The sequence below is a fragment of the Trachemys scripta genome, chromosome 4 (assembly GCF_013100865.1).
Source record: "Trachemys scripta elegans isolate TJP31775 chromosome 4, CAS_Tse_1.0, whole genome shotgun sequence".
Lineage (NCBI taxonomy): Eukaryota > Metazoa > Chordata > Testudines > Emydidae > Trachemys > Trachemys scripta.
Genome location: NC_048301.1, coordinates 48,584,603 through 48,601,154, shown reverse-complemented (window position 1 = coordinate 48,601,154; position 16,552 = coordinate 48,584,603). Strand labels below are relative to the sequence as shown.

General features: G+C 38.7%; 1 protein-coding gene across 3 annotated transcripts in view; it reads left to right on the top strand.

The window, feature by feature from the left end:
- The first annotated feature begins 2,032 nt into the window (after nucleotides 1–2,032).
- ARHGAP5 (Rho GTPase activating protein 5) overlaps nucleotides 2,033–16,552 on the top strand; it is an 82,184-nt gene continuing 67,664 nt past the window's right edge. For 2 of the 3 annotated variants that reach the window (XM_034768681.1, XM_034768680.1), the window contains exons 1-3: nucleotides 2,036–2,351; nucleotides 7,909–8,018; nucleotides 11,992–15,891. In XM_034768681.1, the coding sequence (XP_034624572.1) occupies nucleotides 12,166–15,891 (3,726 nt within the window). In that variant the 5' untranslated portion in view covers nucleotides 2,036–2,351; nucleotides 7,909–8,018; nucleotides 11,992–12,165. Of the gene's footprint in view, nucleotides 2,352–7,908; nucleotides 8,019–11,991; nucleotides 15,892–16,552 lie in introns of all 3 variants that reach the window. The other variant, XM_034768682.1, reaches the window with a different exon arrangement.

Here is a 16,552-nt window from a genome sequence, read left to right as displayed (position 1 = left end):
CACCCACATGGATCATCAACAGGGCTGGAACACATACACTTCACACATACACTTCTGCTGCTTGAGCGAATAGAGTGACTGATAGAAGTAGAAGGATGGTTCTTTATGCAGACCAGCATTAAAAGGGGATGATACACTTTGTCAGTGCGTTTCAAAGACGTTTGCTGGCAGCAGAGATATGGTGAGACTCAGGAATTCTGGGTTCCATTGCAGGATCTAAAGGAGACTGGCTCTTCTGTCTATGTGTGCAGGTGGTGGAATCTCCCTTGATGCACTGGAGGTCTCAGTCTGGCTGCTACCACCAGACTGAGACCTCCAAGATTATAATTGGAGGGTCTGAGAGGACCCCATGGTGCTTAACCAGTGCATGAGGCTGTCCACCCTGGCCCTCTGGAACCCATCAATGGGCCCCTGTCCTGTAAGCCTCCCTGGCTGACCCCAACATGCAACCTGAGCCGAATGCACAACATTCATCTGGTTTGCCTTTGAATTGCGCCCAGGAAACTTCTGTATTACTTGTGCTTCACACCATCCACTACCTTGCCCTTGTGTCCTGCCTCAACACCGAGTGGTGGGACTTGTTGCCAATGAAGGAGGGCGAGGAGCCCCGGTGGGGCAGTCTGTACTCCATTCTGGTCCCACAGCCCGCCAGGGATATTAGTTGATGTCATAGACGACTTGTGCCTCCTGATGGGGGCGGGGCACAATCTAAAGGGGAGGACACGTTACCACCCCACGTCTTCTCTGCCCAGTGACCCCCCCTACTCTGCCTCCGGTCCAGGCCCACCGTGCTTGTGCTGCCCCACCAGAATTATCTGCAGGGGAAAGGGGGGCTCTGTCCTTCTCCCACTGCCCCCTGGCACATTTGGAGCAGTGGATGTGAAAAGTGGCTGGTCCCCAACCAAGCCCGGTTGCCAGTGACAGGGGCTGAGTGTGCCAGGGGGCAGGTGCAGTGAGACAAGGACAGACCCCTTTTCCCTCCTCCTGGCAGGCCAAGCAGAAATCTGGGGGTGCGAGGTGTACTTGACCCTGCATGCCCAATCCCCATGCATTGCCTATGGTTGGCAGTTCCTTCATAGAACTCCGAGCACAGCTGTGTACTTGGTGTGGTTCACAAACACAAACTCCCCCAAAAACTGTCCCTTTTGTGTACCTGGTGCACATCTGCACAGAACGCGTCAGGTTGCAGCCCTTCTTCCAGCACCTCCAGAACCTCCTACTGAAGTTCTGGCTACACTTCTTCCCGCACCTCCTGATTCACTCACACACCATCTGTGGCCTCAGAAAGTTGCGAGACTTCCTTGTCAACCTGCTCCTGGTGCTGGCTAAGACAGCCATCCAGCACAGCAGGAGAAGGAAAGTGGAGAACAGGGCAGGGAGGAGAATGTTCTACAACTGTTCTACAAGGGTGGGTCCTTTTCCGTCCTGGTCCGATCATGCCTCTGGGGAGAGTGTGTCTACTGACTCCTTAGATGACTTTGAGGAGCAGTGGGTGTTTGCTGGAATTCTCAGCCCAAACAGTTATAGTTTGGCAAAATTATAAGCACTTGAAAACAGTCTTAGAATGGGGAGTGTTAAGCAAATTTCATAGGCTGTATTATTGATCGTTGTGTCCTTACACTTCTAATTCTTGCTTTTTTTCCTGTGGGAATTAAATTTCGCAAACTATGATCTTAGGTAGGCAAGTGTCACTACGCCACTTTATAGAGGGGAGAAGGGGTGTGTGTGTGTGTGTGTGCAAAGGTTAAGTTGCCCCTGTTTTAAAAGACCATCTTCATCTGCCCAATGTTTTGGACAGCTGCTTTCAAAAAGCTTGGCTTAAGTGTCTCTTGTCCAGGGCCGCACACGTAGCCCTTAATCACCGCCTGAGGTGGGATTAGAACCGGAGTCTCACCCTCTACCAGTTCCTTGGACTAGCCATTTAGCCAAGAGGGAATAAATCAGCCTTGTCAGCCCGCGCCCGTACGGATACGCGCACTGGGAGTGCAGGAAGGCGCGCTTCCGCCCAGCTTCCCAGGGAATTCGCGGGAGCAGAAGAGGTTCTTCCCGCGCACGCGCAGCCGGCCGGGCCTCGGGAGCGCGGAGTCGCGCGGCGGCAGGGAAGCTGCTGAGGTAAAGTTAGGGGGAGAGAGAGACTCCGTCAGCGAAGCGAGAGCCGGGGAGGCTCAGCGGCCGCCATTACTGAGCCGAGAGCGTCGGGGAGGCGGGACGGGGCCGCGGCGGCCAAGAGCGCTGAGGGCCGGCGAGTCTAGGAAGCCCGGCGGGGAGGAGAAGCCGCTGGCGAGGAGAGACCGTCCCGGGAATGCTACTACCCCCGCCGCCGCGGAGGAGCCGGATCCCGACCGCGCGAGGTAGGGGAAAGAATCCGTTCCCCTGGGATCCCACCCGGGCGGCCGGGGCCGGCCGGCGGAGAAAAGGGAGCTGCTGCCGTCGCTGGGTGTAACCAGTTCGGAGGGCTGGGAGTGCTGCCCGCCGGGAGCGGCGGAACCGGGGAGCCGGCTGCCCCAGCGCCGCCCGGCACCTACGCGCGGGGGAGGGCGGGAGAGGAGTGCGCTGCCTGGTCCCAGACAGGTGAAGGGCAAGGCCTGAGCAATGGGAGGGTCTGAGCTTGCCGTACGAAGCTGCCAGCTGGTCACGGTTGTGGGGGGAGCTATCCTAGTCCTCTCGCCTTCCTTCCTTCCTCCTAATTCTTCCTTTCTCTTCTCTTCCCTTCTCTAATGGATTTCAACTGTTCTCAGTTCTCCCACCCTCGTCCCCTTCCCCTACGCCTCAAAAATTCCTTGAAATTAAATCTCAGCAAACTTCGCTCCCTTAATGATCTGTGTGCGTTTCTATTTTTCCACCAGGTGGGTTTTTGAAATAGGGGATCCAGGATGAGATGTTGCAATTTACAGCATTTAATATCTCTTCAACCGGTGTAACCTTTAGACTTTCTCCACCCAAAGAAAGCCCCAGAGATACATATAGAAATAACAATATGGTGTTGCAGATGCATGATATAGGGAGGACACTGGATCTGTTTAAAAATTTAAGATCAGTAACAGAGAAAATGGGAAGCCACCCCCCTTTTTTGCCCCCTCTGTATATGAGGCTTTTGGTATCCTCAGTGCTAAGGATTTGCCTAATAAGTGGGAGTCAAACATTTTAAATCTAAAACAAAATAGTGTAGAGGTGTGTGTGTGTGTATCCTTAAGTTGAGATTCACACAGATGATTAATTTTTTTTGCTTAGGTAGTAGAGATTGGCAGAATTTTTTTTAAAAGTGTGCACTGCAGAATAAAACTGAAATGGATCACTGCATTTGCTGATCAATCGCACGTCCATTTTAACTGTGTGTCTTTGGAAGGCTTTCACTACTATTGAAATGAATTACAGCACTGATACTGGTATACCCATTTCATATATGAATGAGGAGTTTAATAGGTGGTATTTTTCTATTGTGTTGATGTCACTGTGTCCTACCTTATAAGGTTCTGTGGTATGAAAACTGTTTTCAGCTGTGACAACAGTTACTGTAATCCCAGAATTACGCTTTTAAAAAAAAAGAATTAACAGTGCATATTTAAAACTGGCAGGTTTATAAGTAAGCATCCAGGTACATTTTTGACATGGGGGCTTATATTTTTTCCCTGTGACTATTGTTTTTGTTTATGGTAATATGCTACAACTTAAATATACTAATTTTACTATAATGTAGTAAATGTGCAGTTAATACAATGGTGATATTTTTAGAGGCCATATAGTACATCATACAGTGTCAGAACACTACTTTAAGAGTTTGTTACATTATCACTAGCTTGTTGCTTTTAATCTGGAAAAATAACATTCTAAACACTGAATATACAAATTACTAAAACATATCTTTTATAAGCTTGATTGGAATGTAAATAGGTTTAATGGTGCAATTGTGAACAACTCAATAAAATGAAAGACTTACAGCCAAGTTTCTTCTTTTGGTGGTGTTAGGCTTTATTTTTGCTAAGGTGCGGCATGGGTAACATAATCCAATTAAATATTTTATGCTCAGAGCAAATTGTCTTAAAATCCTATTGTTAGCACAGGTATAAACAAACAGTTTGTTTTTTGAGGTTAAAGCTAAAAAGTTTTCTTTGTCCGGTAGGTCTTTATTTTCACAGAAATTTTCTCTATGAAGTTTACATAACCATATTAGTGTATTCAAGTTTTCGGAGCATCTTTATTAATAATGCTACTAAAAATAATTCCATTCCATTTAATAAAGGTATTAAAGGATGCCGGCAATCTTATCAGACCCCCAAGCGTACTTTCTTAACTAAAAGTAAATCGAGGTAAAACTAAAGGTAAATATAGTGGCACTCCTGGAGGATGCCTTACATATAGTTTTAAAACATTTATTTGGGATGAGACTTTGGGATATTTTTAAAATTTTCTATAAAGCAGCCTCCAGAGTTGATTCTATATGTGAATTTACCTTTATTGAAGGAATAAAAGTTTTGTCTAAGTGGATGTCTGGAGTGAATGAGTAATTTGTGACTTCAAAATTTAGTCACCATGCATAGAGATGTTCTACTGTAAATGGGCAGTTACTAGAGAAAACATTGAGTAAATCCCAGATAATTTGATACCGCTACTGCAGTGAGCAATTATTTTAGCACTGGAAGATATTTGCAAAATGTTTTCAAAGGTAAAACTTGGCCTAAAGTATCAGAGTATCTCTTTCTTTATAATAGTTAATAATATTTGCTACTTGGAGTGTGCTTTTTATGCATAGATCTCTAAACACTTTGTAAAATGAAAATAATGCTTACTCACATTTGTAGAGAGGGAAACTGAGACAAAGATGTTTGATTTGCCCAAGGTCACACAAGTCAGTGGCAGAACTAGAAATAGAACCCAGATCTCCTGACTTCTAGTACTGTGGCCTAGGCCATATATCACAATTCCTCCTTAAAAGGGACATTTGATTTACATGACACAACACATATGGGTTGCTGAGTTCTGCTCCGCTATTTTCTCTGTCCTTTTAGTGATTGCATTTATTCTCTTTTCTTCCACATGCTAGACAGGTTTTAGTTTAGTTTCACAGTTTCTTCCTCTAATTTATGATTTTTTTTTTCTTCCCCTCTCCCCCCTTCATCACTTCCTTTATCCCATTATCTTGCAGGTTCTGTCTTGAATTCCCCATAATTCCTCTTGGTAATCTTCCTTCCAGCAACACTTTTGTGGTCTTTGAGTAACTATAATGTTATCTGTAAATGGAGAGCCTGATCCTGCAGTCTTTGCACTGAGAAACTTTTGTTGAACAGCATGAATATCTTTAGTGGGAGTTGCTCCTGCACAATGACTACAAGATCAGGCCTCGTCTGATTTTGTGTTACAGTTTTACTTTTTGCTTCTGTTTAAATAATGGTATTGTATCTAAATTTAACAGTTGTCTTTCAGATATTTGAAAATCCTCTGTAGAAGACCAATAGCCTAATTTAGAGAAAAAAAGTTCAGACTTGAATAATGATGGTAATTTGAACCATTACTATTTGCCAACATGTGTGTCTTCATAAAACAGTTGTTTGAGATTTCAAGAAAACACGTTGTGGGAGGTTCCTGATTGTAATCTCTACTTGTAGTTAACTTTTTATCTGAATACAGTAATGTAATAGTCATAAAAATTCTTCCTAGGATTTTTAGAGAGAAATTTCAAATTAGCAAATGGTAAACTTAGTTGGTGAGCACCATGTGAAATTACCAATAGTCAAAATATAGTTACTCTTGGAATTGGAATACAAGATCCCATCCTGAGAGCTCTGTGGGGTGTTTTGTTTTTAAAAGTGGAAATAATTTTTAGATTATGTTAAATCATAAAAGAGAATTGGGGATTTTCAAACTGAATGTAATATTAGTCAGTCAGAGATAAAATGGAAAATCTAGTGGGTTGAGAAAGGGACTGAGAACTTGGAACATTTGCTTTTAACCCGAGTTTTGCCATTGTATTTTTTTTTTTTGGTTCCACTTTGGGCAAAGCACTTAATTTTTCTGGCCGTCCCAGTTTGTAAAATGAGGATAGCAGTTTCTTTATAGCTTTGGAATGAGGATTAATTGCTCTTTAAAAATGTAATGTGATATATTTAGACTTCATATAATAAAGAAAAACAAACAAAAATTTGGATCACCCAGTCTCCTCCTCCATCTATTTTGCATTACTACTTACTGTACCATTTAAACTAATGTCTTCTCTGATCTTGAAATACCTGCAGTGTTAGTGCTCAAGCCCTCTCTTGGTACAGGTCTGTTGCATCTTACGCGCATTTAACATGAGCGATTTCAGCTTTACGCGGTCGGCAAAAACAAAACAAACAAACAAAAGAGAAAAAGAACAATTTTAATACTGACCCGTAGTGCGGCTGATTCCGCCCGCCATTACACTCAATGTAATTTTGACTATACGCGATTTTCGCTTTACGTGCTGACTGCGGAACGTAACCCCAGCGTAAGATGCGACAGGCCTGTAGTTTGTTCCCGTATTTATTCTTGTTAGTTATTCCTGTGTTGCACTTATTTCCTGACATATAGCCTGAATGATTTCTTCCTTGCTTTAGTGTTTGAGAGTTTTTAACCCTTTAAAATAATTTTTGAAAGTTATTTACACATTTTCAATCACTTTTTATAAATAATTCAGTTTGGTTATAGTCACTCTTACTAAAATTATTAATGCTTATGAAAGGTGTCCAGTTGACAGTCTTGGATACTTAAGAGTAAAATATGTTCAGAGGCAGTGCAAGCATTCCTAAACTGCTTTGTTTAATGTGCATGAGTATTGATTTGAAGTGAGGTGCGTCCACTCTTGTCCACTAGGCGATGGACTGAGACTACCAACTCACTTTACAAAGGCCCTCACAAGTAACATCTAAGGGTAACTCTTGGTAACTAACATCCTGGAACATCTTGAGATGTCTGAAAGTAATGAAATGAATACTGGTGGTTCAATGGCTCTGGTGTATGCATCATCAATATAGTTCATACCCAGCCTTGAACACTAAAACCTAGTGAATGTTTCCCGGTACTCAAGGTTTAATTGTACATCTTCCTCCGCCCCCAAAATAAAATCAGATCAGTCTAATATTTAATTAAGAACTGAACCACCACCAGAGACAGGAAAAAATGAACCTTTGTTCATGTGCTTTTTCAAAGGGCAGCACCGTAAAAGTCTAATTCCCTTTCCTCTCTTACTACTTTATTGCAGCATCCCTTGGTATAAACTCAATTTTTGGGGAGGGCTAAAATCAAAAAACTTATATCCAAAAGCTGAGGATTTGTCATTTTGAGCCATAGCGATGCTTTTATTTTTCTGCTCCAATTGTTGTAACCCACTGTAACTTCCTAATTACAAACCTATCCAGTAGCTTGTAATGTTATATATAACTGTATTTTAAAAATATATTTCTTGTAAGTATTTTTAAGATACATATATGCAGAAACAAATGTAATTCACCTATGTTATATTTTAATATTAAGGAGTCAGACTTACAAAAATAAATTCATCCTAGTGATTTTGGTTGTATCAGTTTTTGGATGTCCAAAATGAGGCGCCATTAAGGGGCCTGATGTTCAGAAAAGACTGAGCACATCCACCATCTAAAAATCAGGACTCGATGTCAAGTTGGGTTCTCAAAATCACAAGTGATTTAGAAAATCTTGGCCTAAGTTTCTATCTCAGCTGTATGCGATGGTGGTGAGGATTTTTGCACAACAGCATAAGTTAAGGATGGAGTTCTGACTTGGATTTTGCCTCTGAAATTACATGTATTTGTAGATTTAAACTAAAGTAAATCTTTCTGATGAACAAAATAAAATGTTTTGTTCCTTAGCCCAATGCTGGTTTTCTTATGCCTTTATAATTTTGAAAGTATTAATGGATCATGTGTTCATTTTCAGATCCCTCAAGGAAGGACTCATTGAAGGAGATAGTTTAAATGTGTGACATCACTGCAGGGAAATCCCTGCAAGTTAACCATCTTCTTGCTTGGTACCTTGCTTCTATCAGGGTAAGTTTAAGTTTTCGATCTTCATAATGTTCTAAAAAATTAATAGAAGTGAATGGATACTGATCGCTACATATTGTTATAAAAAAACATAACAACAACATTTTGAAATTTAAAAACCCGTCCAGACAAAGTCCTATGGCAAGACATAGGCAATTCAAAGCAACTCTTTTTGCAATGATGTCTTGCATTTTTTCAATATGCTTTAATTCAGAAAGCCCTTCTTTTAGGGACCCAAACATAGAAATTGTGTGATCCTTTAGTAACCCCAAAATCTTGGAAGGTAGGGGATTTTAGAAATGAAACAAAACAAAGCTCTGAACTCACAGCAATCAAAAACACTAGGGAAAGTGTCTAGAAATTCATCTTTTAATTGTATCTTTAATGATACTTCAGTGTAATTATTTTATGTTGAATAGAATAAGACTTTAAAGCTCATGTCTTATCATGAATTTCTAGAAAATGCACATTTGTAAGTTTACAAAACTTTGTAAACATGGAACATTTAGAGGTAGGGTTATAAAGGTGTACTTAGAAGAAAGTCTTGCTTCCCTTTAGGGAACAATATAGTAGTAATGTTAAATGCCTACTCATAGCTTATTTCTTTAACAGGTTTATTACTTTCTCGTGTATTTATTTAAAAGGCATTTCATTGTCTATTTGTGTGTGATTTTCTAGTTCGATATCTGTATATCTACCTATATATAGCTATCTCTATATATGAATGAGATGGAAAGAGAACTGCTGGGTCATGTAGTTCATGTTCCTGCTAATGCCAACCCTCCTTTCAATTTTTTCCTTTGTCCGTCTTGTTAATGCTCCAACTGATGCAACATCTACCACTTTCCATGAAAGATCTTCATCAGTCTAATACACCTGTCAGGAACTTTTCACTGCTACTCAGCAAAACTGTTTTTCTTTCTTTAATTTCATTCTGTTATTCCTAGTTGAAATTACTCTTAATTCCTCTTGTTCTTAAGTGTTTAGTCTTTTAGAATAACTTCCTTACTGTCTTCTCAGTTGTACAACTTGAAAGATGATACTGATTTCTGAACCCAGATTTCTTTCCTTCTCCTCTCCTCTGCTTTTAAGAATTGGTGTGCAGTTTATATATTAAAGGGGATACATCAAATGAAAGATCAGTTATGTCTGAAAACATTTATATGCTAGAATTATGAGTAACTCCAAGTTGGTTATAACCAAAAGCATAGAAGATTTTTTTTTTCTGTTATGTTTGTTTACCTCTCATTTGACAGTATTCTGTCTGCAGCTGGTATCAGTCTTTGGTATTGCCATTCATTTTGTCCTGTTTATGCCATCTTACAGCCACAAAGAAAATAAAACTTTTAAAAATCAAAAAGGAGAATGTGAAAGTAAAACCTTAAATTTGTAGTCATAGTACCTGAAATTACTGTTTACTTTTTTTTTTTCAACTAACTGGATTTCAAATTGATGGTGTATTTTGAAATAAATCAGTGAATCGGACCTTCTTGGCCAAGACTTTACATTCCAACTTTAAGTTCACAGCAAATTTTTACTGGACTGTGATGAACAGAAAATAGTTTATAATGAAAATGTTGACTCACCGTCTAATTGTCATCTCGTGAATGATGCCACTATAATGTGTTTTACTTTAAAAAACAAACAAATAAACCTAGTATTATCTATAGTAATATAAACAATGTTCCCAAAGGATTTATTTTTGCTAAAATGGTTTTGCTGAGAGAGCCATTTTGTTTTAGCCCTGCATTCTCCGGGTTGTAAGAGCAGGGATGAAAACCTAGGAAGAAGGAACTTGCAATATCTTACATTTGTTTTATTCTCTTTGAACATGTTTCTGACTGAGACTGTTGGCAAATAATATCAAGCATAATAAAATGCATAATAGTAGTTTTGCCTCTTGTGACCAAAAAACTCATTGTGATGTAGAAATCAAGCTGAGTTTAAATTCCTTGTTTTTAATGAAATGTATTTGGTTTTAAAATTACCCATTTTAGTAATAGCAGTATAGCTGAGATAACGTAGGTGAAAGCTGTTAAATTTTAAGTGAGTATCATGACAATGGATGGTACATGTAAGCATTTTGCTTCTGATCAATTTGAAGCTCAGTTTTAGTTCTTTCTAATGTAGATGTCAAATGAAAAGCCGTGTTTAAGTGTTACATTTGTTTTACAAGATAAAGCCATGAAAAATAATTTCTTGAATATTTGACATCAGTTTAGTCTATTTACAATACATTCTTGTTTACCTTATCTTAATTTAGGATTTCAAATGTAGATACATTTTAATATTTGCCTATCAGTTTTAAAAGTCTTGACCTAAACTTTGACAGGTTTTGGAAATATATTATGCCAACCTTTTTAAAAAACAAACAAACAAACCTAAGAGCTTGTCTATATGAGCCATTAGTGTGTGGTAAGCCACGGTGCAAATCTACAGCACATTAGTGTGCAGTGTATTAACATCCTGTGTAAACAAGCCCTAAAGAAGCTTTCTGGGAATCACATCATTCATATCCACTGTTGTCTATGGATTTCTTGGGATAATAAAAATGAAGACTAAATTTATAATTTGTCTGGTTACAAAATTGAGATACAAAATTGGAATTTCAGTCTATATAACCCACCTAAATTTTTTTCTTTGCGTTTTGGTTGCTTATAGATGCACAATTGGATGTTTATTTTATGAGTCATTACATCTGTACAAATGTATGGTTGGTACTCTAATCTAGCAGTAGTCCTACCAAGTCTTCAGTGTCATCTGATACTTCTTGTTTTCCCAGAAGTCTGTCAAAACAGATCATAACTAGAATAGACTACCTATCAAAATGTATTCCCCTCTTCCCCCTCTCCCCATAATTTCATAATTTCTAAATTAAATAGATGATCTGTTAAGAAAGCTAAAAGTTAGTGGTAGTCTTTGTGCCATATTATTGTTTCAGGGACACCATTGTGAACCTGGAGTAATTCCATTATATTTGGTGTTTGTTTAAAAAAAAAATTTTTTTTTGTTTACGACAAATTCTAAAACTTTATTTTTCTTGGAAGCAATGTGAGTGGTACCAATTAAAAAATTTGCGATTGTGTGTATTTCAGTATTAAGGTTATTTTGTAATTGCCCATTCTGGATGTTAACATTTTGTTTTCTTCTATGCTTTGTTAGTGACTTGTTTTGCTTAAATGGGTTGCTGTCAACTATGAAATCTAGCCCATTTAAAAAAAAAAAAAAAGCAAATATTAGTTTTTGGGTTGTGTGTATGCTCCTGAGTTACTCTACCAAGTTTTTGTTTTTATACTCTGTTTTTAAGCATTTCTTTACTGAAATAAGTATTCATGGAATATCATGCAGATTCCTGCTATGTTTAGTAGGACTTGGATTTTACAAACATAAGACCCAAACCCATCCGTGTAACTTTATTCATATGAATAGTCCCATTAACTTCAGTTGAACTACTCACATGATTAGAGAGATGCATAAGTGTGTACAGCATCAGTTCCATAGATAATATATTTTGTATTGTTTTTATCTAGGTGAGAATTCAGTGTTCTTTTTTTTAGTTGCCTTGTGGTATGTGAAAGACCAAAACAAACAAGGGAAACAATGGAACACTGATTATGTGTAAAGTGCTCCCAAATGTACAAAGCCAACAACCTGGAAAAAAAACAACAGAATTTATTTTTCTCTCACCTTTTAGAGTAGTTTAAAGTGTTAATTTAACAACACAGTAGTTGAAATTTTTTCAGACACAAGTTTAAGTTTTGGTGCTTTAAATAATATAAAAGGGGAGAAGTCTGAACTACAAATGTTTTAATTTAAAGTATTTATAAAATTTCCTCCTAACTTGAAAAGGGCATTTGTAATATGATATTTATAAGTTAAAATGGAAATAGATTCACTTTTGCTTATTGATTTTGTATCTGAAATATTAAATGAAATCATAGTCAACATTTTAAAAAATGACTTTTTTCTCTTATAGGACGATGATTCACCTAATCCTGAATATGTAAGCTCTCATGGTGATGGAGGAAACAAGAAAAACTGAAAATTAATCCTGGAGACGAGGATATACAATTTTAATTTGAAGAGTTTTCTTCAGAATGAAAACCACATTCAGTTATCTTGATGAGTGCAGAAGGACGAGAAGAAAGTTATGATGGCTAAAAACAAAGAGCCTCGTCCCCCATCCTATGCTGTTAGTGTGGTTGGACTATCTGGAACTGAAAAAGACAAAGGTAATTGTGGAGTTGGAAAGTCATGTTTGTGCAATAGGTTTGTGCGTTCGAAAGCAGATGAATATTATCCTGAGCATACCTCTGTGCTTAGCACAATTGACTTTGGAGGACGAGTTGTTAATAATGATCATTTTTTGTACTGGGGTGACGTAACACAAAGCAGTGAGGACGGAATAGAATGCAAAATTCATGTAATTGAACAGACTGAGTTCATTGATGATCAGACTTTCTTGCCTCATCGGAGTACGAATTTACAACCATATATAAAACGGGCAGCTGCCTCCAAATTGCAGTCAGCAGAAAAATTAATGTACATTTGCACAGATCAGCTAGGCTTGGAGCAAGACTTTGAGCAAAAACAAATGCCTGAAGGGAAACTGAACATAGATGGCTTTTTATTATGCATTGATGTTAGCCAAGGATGCAATAGAAAATTCGATGATCAACTTAAATTTGTGAATAATCTCTATATCCAGCTCTCAAAATCTAAAAAACCTATAATAATAGCAGCAACTAAATGTGATGAATGTGTGGATCATTATCTACGAGAGGTGCAGGCATTTGCTTCAAATAAAAAGAACCTTGTGGTAGTGGAAACATCAGCAAGATTCAATATCAACGTTGAGACATGTTTTACTGCACTGGTACAAATGATGGATAAAACTCGTGGCAAACCTAAAATAATTCCATATTTGGATGCCTATAAGACACAGAGACAACTTGTTGTTACTGCAACAGATAAATTTGAAAAACTTGTGCAAACTGTGAGAGACTATCATGCAACTTGGAAAATTGTTAGTAATAAACTGAAAAATCATCCTGATTATGAGGAGTACATACATTTGGAAGGAACAAAAAAGGCCAAAAATACATTTTCAAAACACATAGAGCAGCTTAAACAGGAACATATAAGAAAAAGAAGAGAAGAATATATTAATACACTACCAAGAGCTTTTAACACATTGCTGTCAAACCTTGATGAGATTGAACACCTGAACTGGTCAGAAGCCCTGAAGTTAATGGAGAAAAGACCAGACTTCCAACTTTGTTTTATTGTGTTAGAAAAAACACCGTGGGATGAAACTGACCATATAGACAAAGTGAATGACAGGAGGATACCATTTGACCTTCTCAGTACATTAGAAGCTGAAAAAGTCTATCAAAACCATGTACAGCATCTTATATCTGAGAAGAGGAGGGTTGAAATGAAGGAGAAGTTCAAAAAAACTCTTGAGAAAATACAGTTCATTTCACCTGGGCAGCCATGGGAAGAAGTTATGTGCTTTGTAATGGAGGATGAAGCATTCAAATATATCACTGATGCGGACAGTAAAGAAGTATATAGTAGGCATCAGAGGGAAATAGTTGAAAAAGCCAAAGAGGAGTTTCAGGAAATGCTTTTTGAACATTCGGAACTGTTCTATGACCTAGATCTTAATGCAACACCCAGTTCAGATAAAATGAGTGAAATTCATGCAGTTCTGAGTGAAGAGCCTAGATACAAAGCTTTACAGAAACTTGCACCTGATAGAGAATCTCTTCTTCTTAAACACATAGGATTTGTTTATCATCCCACTAAAGAAACTTGTCTCAGTGGCCAAAATTGCATGGACATTAAAGTAGAGCAGTTACTTGCCAATAGTCTTTTGCAGCTTGACCATGGTCGCTTAAATTTGTACCATGATAGAGCCAATATTGATAAAGTTAATCTTTTCATTTTGGGTAAAGATGGTCTTGCGCAAGAGTTGGCAAATGAGATTCGGACACAATCCACTGATGATGAATATGCCTTAGATGGAAAAATATATGAACTAGATCTTAGGCCAGTTGATGCAAAGTCACCTTACCTTTTAAGTCAGTTATGGACCTCTGCCTTTAAACCACATGGATTTTTCTGTGTGTTTAACTCTATTGAATCCCTCAATTTTATTGGAGAATGCATTGGAAAAATAAGGGCTGAAGCATCTCAGATAAGGAGAGACAAGTATATGGCTAGTCTTCCATTTACATTAATATTGGCTAATCAGAGAGACAGCATTAGCAAAAACCTACCTATTCTGAGACACCAAGGTCAGCAATTAGCCAATAAGTTGCAGTGTCCTTTTGTAGATGTGCCTGCTGGTACATATCCACGTAAATTTAATGAAGCTCAAATAAAGCAAGCTCTAAGGGGAGTGCTAGAAGCAGTTAAACACAATTTGGATGTTGTAAGCCCAGTTCCCACCATTAAAGATCTATCAGAAGCTGACTTGCGAATTGTGATGTGTGCCATGTGTGGGGATCCATTTAGTGTGGATCTTATTCTTTCACCCTTCCTTGACTCTCACTCCTGTAGTGCTGCTCAGGCTGGCCAGAATAACTCACTAATGCTTGATAAAATTATAGGTGAAAAAAGGAGGCGAATACAGATAACAATATTATCATACCATTCTTCAATTGGTGTAAGGAAAGATGAACTAGTTCATGGGTATATACTAGTTTATTCTGCTAAAAGGAAGGCATCCATGGGAATGCTTCGGGCCTTTCTTTCAGAAGTACAGGACACTATTCCTGTCCAGTTGGTGGCTGTAACTGATAGCCAGGCAGATTTTTTTGAGAATGAAGCTATCAAGGAATTAATGACTGAAGGAGAACATATAGCAACAGAGATTACTGCTAAATTTACAGCTTTATATTCTTTATCTCAGTATCATCGTCAGACTGAGGTTTTCACATTGTTCTTCAGTGATGTATTAGAGAAGAAAAACATGATTGAAAATTCCTATATGTCTGATAGCACCAGAGAATCAACACATACAAGTGAAGATGTTTTCCTGCAGTCTCCCCGAGGAAATTCTCTTGCATATAATTACTACCCAGATTCAGAAGATGATACGGAAGCACCGCCTCCCTACAGCCCAATTGGAGATGATGTGCAGTTGCTCCCGACACCTAGCGATCGTTCAAAAAATCGATTAGACATGGAAGGAAATGAGTATCCTGTTCATAGCACACCACTCAACTGTCATGACCATGAGCGCAACCACAAAGTACCTCCTCCTATAAAACCCAAGCCGCTTGTACCTAAGGGAAATGTGAAAAAACTGGATCCAAACCTTCTAAAAACAATTGAGGCTGGCATTGGTAAAAACCCAAGGAAACAATCCTCTCGAGTGCCTTTGGTACCACCAGAAGATTCAGACCAATCCGATAATTATGCAGAACCTATTGACACTATTTTTAAACACAGAGGTTTCACTGATGAGATCTATGCAGTTCCAGATGATAGTCAGAATCGTATTATTAAAATTCGAAACTCATTTGTTATAAATGCCCCAGGAGATGAAGAAAATGGATTTTCTGATAGAATATCAAAGAGTCATGGGGAAAGAAGGCCATCAAAATACAAATATAAATCCAAGACACTATTTAGCAAAGCAAAATCTTACTACAGGAGAACACATTCAGATGCAAGTGATGATGAGCCTTTTACCACATCGAAAACAAAAAGAAAAGGAAGACATCGTGGAAGTGAAGAAGATCCACTTCTGTCTCCAGTTGAAACCTGGAAAGGTGGCATTGATAACCCCGCTATCACTTCAGATCAAGAGTTAGATGACAAAAAAATGAAGAAGAAAACCCACAAAGTAAAAGAAGATAAGAAGGTAAGTTAGTTCAATCCATTTTGTTAAATGGTGTATAGATGAGTTCCGTTAAGCTAAGACTCCCTTTTTATTTTTTAATTTTTTAAACTGTTCTTTGGCTGTCCTAACTTACAAAGCATTAACATTAATTTCTGTGATTAGAAAGTGGCACTTTATTTATGAATAGATCTGCTCTTTGTGTATATTCAGACTTGTATTTGTTTTCTTTTGTGCAAGTTTTTACATATTTTAATCTTGTTAGCACTGCACAGCCAGTTTAATATGAGGGAATGAGCTGGGTTTTTTTCCCTTATGAATCAGTTGTTTACAAAGTTCTAGACAGGTTCACCTTCACAAACACATGGAAAATTAAAATCCGCATTTTATAAATGGACTACTGTATATACTCATTCATAAGCTGAATTTTTTTAGTAAAAAAGGGAAGCACCAGAGAAGGGGGTCGGCTTATGAACGGGTATAGAGAGGGAGAGCTGGGACACAGCCTCTCCCCCCAACAGAGGGAGCAAGGAGAGGCAGCACAGCCAGAAGGGAAGAGGCGGGGCCAGAGTCTCTCCGCTTCTGGCCACGCTGTTCTCCCACAGCTTCCAAAGCAGTTGCAGCCCTGCCGCTCGGCCCTGCCCCCCAGAGCAGGCTGCGACCATGCCACCGGAGCATGCTGCAA